Source organism: Nothoprocta perdicaria, unplaced genomic scaffold (genome assembly GCF_003342845.1).
Source record: "Nothoprocta perdicaria isolate Ctin4 unplaced genomic scaffold, notPer1 scaffold_265, whole genome shotgun sequence".
Lineage (NCBI taxonomy): Eukaryota > Metazoa > Chordata > Aves > Tinamiformes > Tinamidae > Nothoprocta > Nothoprocta perdicaria.
Window position 1 is genome coordinate 106,711 of NW_020455494.1, and position 10,942 is coordinate 117,652.

General features: G+C 34.3%; 1 protein-coding gene across 1 annotated transcript in view; it reads left to right on the forward strand.

Annotated features, from left to right (window-relative positions):
• The window catches only part of CUNH9orf84 (chromosome unknown C9orf84 homolog), a 41,640-nt gene extending 32,105 nt beyond the window's left edge, over window positions 1-9,535 (forward strand). Inside the window, exons 19-28 of the mRNA XM_026040756.1 lie at window positions 26-210; window positions 747-852; window positions 2,342-2,453; window positions 3,426-3,547; window positions 3,901-3,994; window positions 5,029-5,160; window positions 6,126-6,275; window positions 7,488-7,644; window positions 7,779-8,309; window positions 9,358-9,535. Of these exons, the coding sequence (XP_025896541.1) occupies window positions 26-210; window positions 747-852; window positions 2,342-2,453; window positions 3,426-3,547; window positions 3,901-3,994; window positions 5,029-5,160; window positions 6,126-6,275; window positions 7,488-7,644; window positions 7,779-8,309; window positions 9,358-9,458 (1,690 nt within the window). The 3' untranslated portion in view covers window positions 9,459-9,535. The remainder of the gene's footprint in view (window positions 1-25; window positions 211-746; window positions 853-2,341; window positions 2,454-3,425; window positions 3,548-3,900; window positions 3,995-5,028; window positions 5,161-6,125; window positions 6,276-7,487; window positions 7,645-7,778; window positions 8,310-9,357) is intronic.
• Window positions 9,536-10,942: the final 1,407 nt, after the last annotated feature.

Here is a 10,942-nt window from a genome sequence, read left to right on the forward strand (position 1 = left end):
CTTCTTTCTTTCTTATTTTTTTAAGCCTCAACAGATATTCCTGTGTTATTGTACATAATCAGCACATTGGAGCAGACTTCCCTTGGACACACTTCTCATTGGTGATGGAATATGATTATCTGGAGAATTCTTGCTGGAAAAATCTGTGTAAAAATCTTAATATTACTTACATGACTTTTAAAACCATACTTCCTGAAACAATACCAATGGGTAAGCGCTCTCCAGAATTGGGATAATACATAAACAGTTGATCTGATGTTTGAAAGCAGAGCATTTGTATTCTCTTAAGGTAGTTAATTCATGAGCCTAGAGAAGAGAATAAATTCTAAAGGCTAAGCAAACAGAACTAGTTCATCCCTTGAACTACATAGCAAGACAGGAATGTGTTTTTCTTATGAGGTGAGCTTTGTTTTGCCTGGGATGTGATACTAAACTTTGGTGATCTCTTACAAAAGACTTTATAGGCTGTTTACAGTTGATGCAAGCTGTATCCATCCTTCCTGACTATAAGGAAATGCTTCTTTAGATCTGAAGGGATAAAAATCTGAAATGAAGATACAACTGTMTAATTCCTTTCAAACATAAAATATAAGCCTTTATATAGGTTTGAATAACCAGCTGCACTTTTAAAAGACATATCTTTTTTATATCTTTTTAACTTCCAAATAGCATCTTTATATCTTTAAAAATATWTTTTTAAATTTATATTTATGAATTTGTTACCTTATATATATAAAACATTTTAGGGGATCTCAGTGGTTCAATTCTTCTGGAGGTGCAGATTCCGTATGTATTTCTGACATCTGAAGGACTTGTTAACATGCCAGATATGCTTCAGCTTTTGGAATCCAAGTAAGTAAAATTGATTTGTTTGATTTTATTGACTATTTATTTCCCACTACCCAGGACATGCCTTATCTATCTGCCATTATATGGCATATACACGTCAGGCATATACACGTCAGGGCAATTATAATATTTATGTTACAAGAGCCGATGAGATAGATTTTGTACTGAAGTTGRTAGCTTAATTCTGTAGACTCACACAAATCTCAACCAGAGCAGAAATGGCCAGTTTCTTAATTCCAATGATTAACTACTTTTCCCTGAAAACTATTTGAACTCAAAACGTTTTTGCTTGAAGACTTCTTTGTGCTAGTCAGTTTTTAATTGTTTGCTTGTAATTCTTCATATGTGTTTTTCTATATTTTAATTAAATATATAATTTATATATTTTTAATGATCAGTAGTCTGCTACAGAAATGCAAGCTAAAGGAGTTCATTTGCTGAACTTAAATAGATTTCAGGAAAGAATAAGTTAAAAGCAAAAACTACTTGATATGTTTAATTCAGATTTAATATTAACTTAATCTTGAATAATGCTTCAATTTATTCTTGCATTTTGCTTACTCCACAGTAAAAACCTATTAAAAGTAGCTTTTAGAATGAATACCAAATTAAAAAAAAAAAAAGAAAACAATATGGAAAGTAGCAGTTTAATCTTTGAAACTTAGTGTCAGAGATGGTGACAGAATATCAATCATAGATGGTTAGTTTCACCAGGCTGCTGAAACTACCAGTATGAACATTTGGGGTATCCGGCAGTCAAATGGGAAATAATTTTTGAGCTGTTTCTAATTACAGCTAAACATATTTAAAAGTTTTATGCTTAAATTTTGCATATTTAATTTGACACACTTTTTTAAAGACAAGGCTATTCAAATTCTCTTCAACTATTAACTAGTACAGTCAGTGAAAACACGCTGTGCTCAGAAAAATCAGGGTCATGCAAAGGGCAGGTAGGCAACTTTCRCTTGCTTTATTTAACCTGTGCCACACAAATATGAGGAAAAGGGATACAGTTTTAATTAGAAAGGAAGGGCTAACCGTCAAGAGATTCCATTACTGAAAGCGTTTTCTCCTTCAGAAGAAACACAATATAACTTTAATTACTCGCAGAGATGTTTTGTTAAGGAGATTTTAATTATTACTCCATAAGCTTCAACATAGGTGTTTTTTTCTGGATTTATTTATTTATATTAGCTTCTATGGTATCTCTTATGATTTATTTTGTGCACTCATTAGCTGTGTGTCAAGGTAGGAGTCAGTTTATTTAGCAACTTAATAGAATCCATCCTGTAATATTTCAGTAGATTATTGCCACATTGATGTTTATTATTTGAATGTATCTTAGAGTGAACTTGGAGATTTGAGAGAGCTCAAGGTAGAATAAACACTGTATATTAAAAAAAAAAAAATGAGTTGCCTGTCACTCATTTACTATAAGAAAATATCATTCTTTTACTTAATTGAGATTAATGGCAAGATTTTACTTTTACAGGTATAACATTACACTTGTTGAAAGAAGCTGTAATCACTCATTATGTCTCTTTGGAAGTCCAGATAAATACGTTGTTTTAACAATAGATGAATGTACTGCTATCTTTTTGCAGGTACAGAATGAAACTGACATGTCTCAGTTTTGCACTTTTTTGTGTCACTACAAGTCCTTCTAATGCATCTATTGTTCCTGTTAAATACATGGCATACATGTATTGTGTCGTGATGCAAGTTATTTCCAAGTTTGTTGTTACTGCAAGTGTGTCTGTGGCAATTTGACTCGTTTAAAACACTCCCCTGCCTCTACATAGTTTTCTTCACAGAAATGCCACATTTCAGCTCAGCTCCAATTGAATTGTCCTAATSACCGTTAAAGCATTTCCACGTGGGYTGTCTACAGGAATATTGTAAAAACCAAACAAGCATGCCCATGAAGCTACAAAGTCTTACTGGTGCACCTGCTTATTTCTCTTAATTCAGAAAGTTATCCAAATAGCTTGTCYTGTTTTTATAAAAAGTAACAGTTTAAACAATAGTTTTAAGTAGTTTATAAAATGCAAAACAAGACCATGTCTCATTGAAATTGCATAGTATTTCTGTTTATCTGTTATACAGTGAGAAAGATGAGTTAGAGACAGCATAACTGATCACAAAAGATATATCAAGAATAATGCAGTTACTTCTGCAAGCACAATACAGWTGAACATTCCCATGTGGAAGCATTTAGCAATGTTGTACTTCATAATATCAGTAGAGCCATAGTCTGATTTATATAGGTTGAGAAAATGCCTTGGAGGCTTGTAACAATATTTTCCATTATTAAGGTTCTCAAAAATCTTAGAGTATCCTTAAAAGTTTGTAAGAAGTGCCTAGAAGGAAGAAAATAGAGACATGAAGCAGTCAGTCAGTTTTTAAACGAGCATAGAAAATAAGTGAGAATATGGCCTGGTTTTCCTGACTTCCAGATGTGTCCTAATACCTGTTTGTTCTCCCTTCTGTATAATACAGTACAGTGATGCCGTGAAAATGTTGCAATAGCCATGGAAATAGCTGCATTTTTACTTTTTATATTACTTTTATATTAGAATATAGATGAGCTAAAATATGAGAAATCCTCTGAAAATCTAATATTGAAGCTGATGGCATTATCACTGCAGTATAGCTGCTGTTGGATTGTCTTCTATTCCAGAGAAAGACTGAATTCAGTGTAAGTTGAAAGAGACAATTTTACTGTCTTGCTATTTTAAAACAAATTTACCAGTAAAGAAAGGTGCATAACAAGATAACATTCTTGTTTTGTCTTCTAAGTCCTTTTAGATCAGGCCATAGGTTTTTTCACTGAAGTCTGAATTCATATTCCTCCTTCAAATGTATCTTTCACTGCTTAGTTGCTGAACCGTATTCYAGTTCTCCTTTCACAAATGTTAATGTTGAAAGCACTGTAGTTAGCATTCTAGATTACCAAAGAAGAAGCAGATATTTGTTAACATACATAGCAAATGTTTTTGAGTTTTYCCATGTTTGGATTTGGAAAAATAGTCCAATGAAAATATTTTATAGGTACAGTCTCAGGGGACCGGTTGTGCATCACCTTGTCTTAATTTATGCCAGTTTGGTTCAATTTGCACAGAGATCAGAAGACTTTGACGTAAAGGTAACATTTTTGGTAACAGTCTATTTACAGGTCTATTTTAATCTCTATTGTGAACCATATGTGCATTCAAATTTAGAAACATGTAATAACTTTATTAACAGAATTCTCTCTATATACATATATGTACACACATGTATATATATAATAAAAAAGTATAATTCAGTACTATTGAAGTCAGTGAAAAGACTGATTGCCTCTAGTACAAGTTGAATCATGTTCAGCAGTAGCTAAAAACAGTGCTAAGAAATTATATTGTCTCTTTAATTTTATAAATGATTGGAGTGTTTGTTAATTCTCCTGATGTCTTACTTTAAAATCTTTGCAAATTAATAATATTCTGTTAATTTGGCAGAAGAAAATAAAGAGTCTCTCTCCAACATGCCAACTCCTCGACATGTTTTTATTACACACTGATGAAATAGCTTTTTWTTTTAATTTAGAAATAAAAAAAATCCAGTATTTAGAAAATGCCCATTAAAATCGGGGAAGAGGTTTTGTSTGGCTCACAAAGCTGTTGTCTGTAAATTGCTTCTTTTACATGACATGACATCGTTTACAATGTCAGTGATTTTTTAAAATGTATTTGCATATTTAAATTTATTTCAAAATTGTCTGGTTAAATGAAGGTTAGAGGAGTCAAAGCTTTTCCGTTCTGTGTACAAAACAGAGCAGCAGACAGTTCTTTTGGAATATTACTTATACCTTCAAATTTTTGAATATCTTAATTTCTTAAAACTTGTTCTATTTTATCTGTGTTGTTAGGAACTGATGTTGTATCCATGAACAAAGGGCTAAGGTGAAAGTAACTTTAACTGCATAAGATTTGCATAACAAAGGAGTGTTGTTGGAGCCAGAGGCTGGATTTCCAACATGTGACATGCATGGATCAGCTTCAGAGACTGCATTACAGAGACTGCTGTGCTCAGYGCCAGCCTTAGGCTTTCCTGTCTGTTACCTGCTGTAGCTAGTTAAGACATTTATGGTTCTGCTCCTTAGTGTAAATGCTTATCTGAAATACTGTGTRTCAATCCTAGGTGGTTCTTACGCCAGGAGTTGAAGAAGCAGCACTGGTGATTCGTCAAATTGCTGATAATATTTTGATAGCATCTAATATCAGTCCTCATGAGTGGCTGGACAAGTCCTGGCTCTCTGTCTTGCCATCTGAGGTTTGTTTATCTTTCTCTTAAATTATGCTGTTTTCTTGTTATTGCTAAGACCAGAGTTCTAGCAACTTTTGTGTTTTTCTGCCTTTTTTTTTTCTTTATCTTTACATTGTTTATTGTTTTCATCACTGTACTTTCACAGTCAACCAAAAGAGAGTTTATTGTTCACATCTGCAGGCTAATGCATAAAGTTGTTTAGCTGTAGATGCTAACGTTGAAAAACTGTCCAAATCACAAAGGTTACCTTGCAGCAGGTTCCTTGGGTAGGAGGACAGATTCAACCGTTACTGAAGGCAGGAGAAATAATTAAACACAAAATAGAATGAATTGCTCAACTTCTCATATCACGTGTCACGTATCAGACATTCACAATAAACAACTTGTTTATTGTGATTTAGGCTTTTTAAGCATATTTGTGTGAAAAGTTTCAACTCTTACAGAACCAAGAACCTTTATAGCTTTTGCAGAAATTAAAAATACTTCAAAGCAAATTTTGGTACTGCCTGTCAAGTGTGGGGTATTGCGTTATATTTTTTTCCAAGTCAAAGATTAAGAATACTRTTAAAAGAACAGAAGAGTAATTGTTTCTAGCAGCTTTCTCAGTTTATATTAAGTAATCATCTTAAATGGAGAATAAATGTGAGAATTCACTAAACCCCGGAATGCATTTGGAAATGAAGTTTACCTGGTTCACTGGTTTCATTCATAGTTTTATAAATGTATCTTGGCTCTTCTTCTTTTAGCCAAACTACTGTGCAAAAGTCACTCTTTTGCAGGAGTGATCCTATGTAGAAAACAAACAAACAAAAGAACATACCTTATGTGCTAAACACCTATGTAAAGTACACAGGATCAAAGTGCTGCTTCTATGATACATTGTATGTCCAAGGACTTCAAGAGTTGGCTTTCTACAGAGGGAGGGACAGAGTGGTCAAATATGAATCTGACAGTATTATTTCCATTTCCAGCCAGAGAAATGCCTGCTTACTTTTCCATGTATCAACCCTTTAGTGGCCCAGTTTATGTTAAAGAAGGGATCTTCACTGAAGAGGCTGTTTCATGCAAGCTTCAATCAGCTTCAGGAACTACTGCCACAAGTTCCAAAAAAAGTTTTAAAGGTTGGCCAAAATTAATTTAAGTAGTAAAGCAGCATTTCTATATTGTTGTAATGTGGATTTTTATCTGAAACTACATGTTTGTTTCTCATATTATTTAAAAAGTGGACAAAATTTGATAGCAGTCTTTGCTTTAGCATATCATTATTCATATCTAAATTGATGAGTCTGATGCTTCTCAACAAAAGTTGTTGGATYACTCCTATGTTCAAGTGAGGATTATTAGAACATTTCGTTATCTTGGAAAATATTATGAGATCAGCTTCCTCTCCAGACTTCTTAGTATCATGTATGCTATCAGCATAAAAGCCTGGGTTTTTTGGTTTTTTTTTTTTTTCTCTGAAAAAAGTGACTTTTTCCACTTAAATGTTTCCGGATTTTCACTTCTTTCATTTCGTCTAAGTCTTCCTTACACAATGATATCCATCTCTCAGAAATTAAAAGTAGTAAGCATGTGAAGAAGCCCTAGAGATTAATTAGACAACAGTCCTGTCCAAGACAGTCCACTTTGCCATTAGAACTGTGTGCTCCTTCTCTTCCACTTGAGCCAAGTCTGGGAAAATTACAATGTCATTGTCATTATATTCTGCTAAGTAGAGTAAAAAATACAAAGATTTCATTAGGAAAAAGGGAGGAAAATGTCCCCTCTCTACATCATTTACAGTTGCCACTCACTGTACTTCCCTGTGTCCACCACCTTTATATCCACCTTGGACGACTTTCACGTAGCAAGTACTTGTAGTTTAGAAATTGAGCAAAGAAATTGAAAATATGTATTTGTTGACCTCCTTCTGTTCTTGACAGTCCCCTATTAATTTGTTATGTGACACAATCAGTCGTATAGCAGCTGAAACATTTTTTTTCTGAATAGAAGTCACATTTAGGGAAGCTCATGATTTTATATCCTCCATTGTAACCAATATTACTTGCAATCCTGGACTAGCAAAAGAGAAGGAAGCATATTATAGTGTTAAGTTTTTGGCTTTCAGGTAGTATCCTATCTTTTAGTCTCTTTATAGGTTTAAAACATTTGGCTTATTGGCTACTGTTTGTGCCTGTCTTTTGTGTGTGTGTGTGTGTGTGTGTGTGTGTGTGTGTGTGTCTTTCCAACAAGTGAAAATGATAAATTGATCTTAGAATCCTGACCACTGATTTGATTTCCCATATTTCCAAAGTAGACATGTTCACTTCTTAAATATCCTTCTTTGATTTCAGCATTTTAGTGACATCACATCCTTGTATAGCCTCAATCCTGCTGCTACACCAGAAGCAGGAGTAAAATGTGCATCACCAGCAAAAAAATGGGATATTTTGAACACACTGTATCCAAATTATGATCCCAACTATCAGTCTKCAGAGCTGCAGGATAAAGGTACAAGGCAATAATTGGTAGTCCTAGTTAGTACCAGTATGTCTCCTTTGACRCTAGGTAAAAGTCAAAGAATACTAGACTATTTGCTGATTTCTCATTCTCCAATCAAAGTGGTTCAAATTTTTCTCTGCCAGGGCCATCTGATGTGAACACTGAAGCCTCAATCCCACCACTGAGTCATCACCAGGATTTTATTAACTCTGACCTTTCAAGTTATGTGCAACAGAACTCATGTTCCTCAGATGGAGCTGTGGGGARGAAGCAGGACTTCTTTGTTGTTCCAAAGGATTACAAAGATCTTGCTCATCCGGATGTTAGGAATTCTGTTTATGATGTGCAACAACAGCCCTTCATGATATACTGTAACTCTGATGATTATTCCAGAAATTCTGAAGATAATTTCTTTTCAACTTCCAATGAATATGCATCTGCAGAGAGATCTAGCAGTTTTCTGGAATTTAAAAATGCGACTTCTAGAAGCCCCAAAATGCTGATTGACAAGACCCCTTGGAATGACCATTCACCCACTTGTGCATATGATTCATTTGTCCCTGTTGATCCAGATGAGCTTCAAAGTCTGAGTTTCCACCCMAGAGCTACAGAATCTTCAAGAAAGAGAATAAAAAGTGCTTCATTGTTATGGGCAGAAGAAACAAATGTGACAGGTGGGGGCAAAGTAAACAAATTGCTGGAATTCTATTTGTAACTCTGCCAAAAACAGGAGTAACATCAATAATATATTCCAAATTTTATCCAAGTAGCTGTTAAATCCAGCATAATAGTATCCTTTTCCCTTACTACTGAACTTATTTGCACATATGCTTCTTGTGTAAAAGTTCCTAAATTTGTACTTTGAACAATAAGCATATTTTTGGAAAAAAAATGCTTTTCCTTGGCTGAAATGCAGAAGCTTAACTTGAGAGTAGTAGACTTACTTTACTTTATTATTCAGGAGTCAACTGAAAAATAAGGGTACAAAATATGTGTGCATGCTAATACAAAGAACACCTTGATATACTGAAAGCTTTATGAAATCCGAYTTCAGAAACATGTTCGGGGCAAGTTTGGACTGGTTAAATCCATGCAAGACCCTTCAAGAACTTCTGTGAGCTTCAGGCCAAACTTTTATTAAACCACAAACGATTAATACCAGTTTGCCAAGCCAATATTCCAGTCAAACATATGAAGTTCTCAGGTCACTCTTAAGACTTTCTGAAAATACCTTGTGCAAAAGCTAGATGGATATTTTTTCTATTATTTTATTTTGAATAGGAAGGTACACATTTAAAGCATTTTATTGTAAATAATACTTTAAGAATGTCAATAGCCTTTTTAACTGACTTGAAAATAGGACTACTTTATGTCGCTGACTTTAAAAAAAAAATTCATTATTACTGAAGACTGAATGAAGTAGAAGTAAATCATGGACATCTTTACTGAAATAGAACCTTTAAATGGGCTGCAGGTTGTTGTACTGATCTTGTACACGGATCTTTTCCCATGATATTATTACAGGATAATATGCATAAAAATGCTGAGTAATAAATATTAGTTAATCTGTATTAATTTTATGTCATTTTATGTGCTTTTCATACACAACATTCTTATTAAAACTAAAAGGTCAGACACTGCTGCTGAGAAACACAGTTAAGCTTGTACACTGTTGATATTTATAGTTTATTATATCTTTTTTTTTTTCCATTTTATTTCCAGATTTAGGAATAAAAGAAGTACCACAGGGGAAAAAAAGGAGATTGACATTTGAAAGAGTCCCTGGAAGAAGTGACGGACAAACACGCCTTAAGTTGTTTTAAACAACTTGCAACAAGTTGCAAACTACAGATGTCTTTTTAAAAGAATGCAAATCATTTAAAGTGAAAGGGAATAAATTCAGTTCTTTGTTCATTTTTAAAGAAGAATTGGTGTTGAGGAAGAAAGTTGGCAATGTACTAACTAACTAAGGATTTATGTATATTTTAAAAATTTTGCTAACAAGTCAGTCTGTTAGTCTCCTTCAGTCTGGAGAATTTATTGCTTCTCTGTTCACGTAAAGTACCTTATCATTCTTCATACAAAAGTAAAATATGAATGAAAAACACAGAGGCAGAAGCTTTTGTGAGTATCCGAGGGAGCTGTGTTTGCTCCCCAAGGGTGTAGGCTTCTGAATTTGTAGATGAGCAAAATATGCCAGAGTCTCAAGGACTAGCCCTTCTCAGGAAGAGTTAGAGCTAACTTTTCACATAAAGCCTGGAGCCTTTGCATTCTTTCCTCTTTTATTCTCAGCTGCACTTCCTTCCTTATGACAGCTCCCTTAGAAGCCATGTGATGCTATAAGCTTCTGAACTGGCTTTAGGCATGTTCAGGCTTCAAAAAACAAAACAAAACAAGGAAAAAGACCCACAAAAAATACTTGTTTCATGGACAGAATTTGAAAGATATGTTGAAATCTAGGTTTTTAAGAGATTTAATTCAAAGTTATGACTGTCGCTCTCTGCAAGCTGCGGGACACCAACTGTTAGTGAAAACTATTTGTTGGCATCGCATTTTTTCAGCCTCCTACTGTACCTCTGCAGACAGGAAAATGCAAAACTATTGCGAAATATAGAAGAGAGGGGGAAGAAACTGAATCCCCATGTTATATCAGAAGATTTGGTAACAATCCTGGCGATGGAGCATGGGTAAATGGTAACTCCGTCTATTGCAGGAACAGGTACAGCAACAACACAGTCTGCAAAGAAGTGTCAGCTCCAGAATGTCCGTGTTCATTCAGTGCCCTCTAGTTGAAGTTACTCAGTTTTCGAACAGATCATTTCTAGTTCAATGTTGTAACAGAAAATACAGGCGTTGCAGGATGGTTTATGCTTGCAGTAAAATACTTTCTAGGCTTTCTGAGGGAAAATTGAGTACTGCTTTTTAAGTAACTAAAAGCTATGGTGAGAACCCTAATTGCAACGTTAACTTAAATTATCATCAAATTATTTGTATTATTTTTACAGGGTTTTAATAGAATCATTTCATGTGTAACTCGGGAAAAAAAAAAAAAAGAAAAAGGATGTTTTTCTAAAACTAGAGACAAACCATTTTTTCCTTACTTTGCCCAAAAAGACTTAAATAAAAAATGCAGTCTACTGAGTAGTTTTGGCCCATTTTTGTGTCGCTTGACCTAATCATTTTCCATCTCTCCTATCACAGAATYACAGAATATTCAAGGTTGGAAGGGACCTCTGCAGATCATCTAGTCCAACCTTCCTGCTCAAGCAGGCACACCTACAGCATGTGGCACAGGGTGGCATCCAGG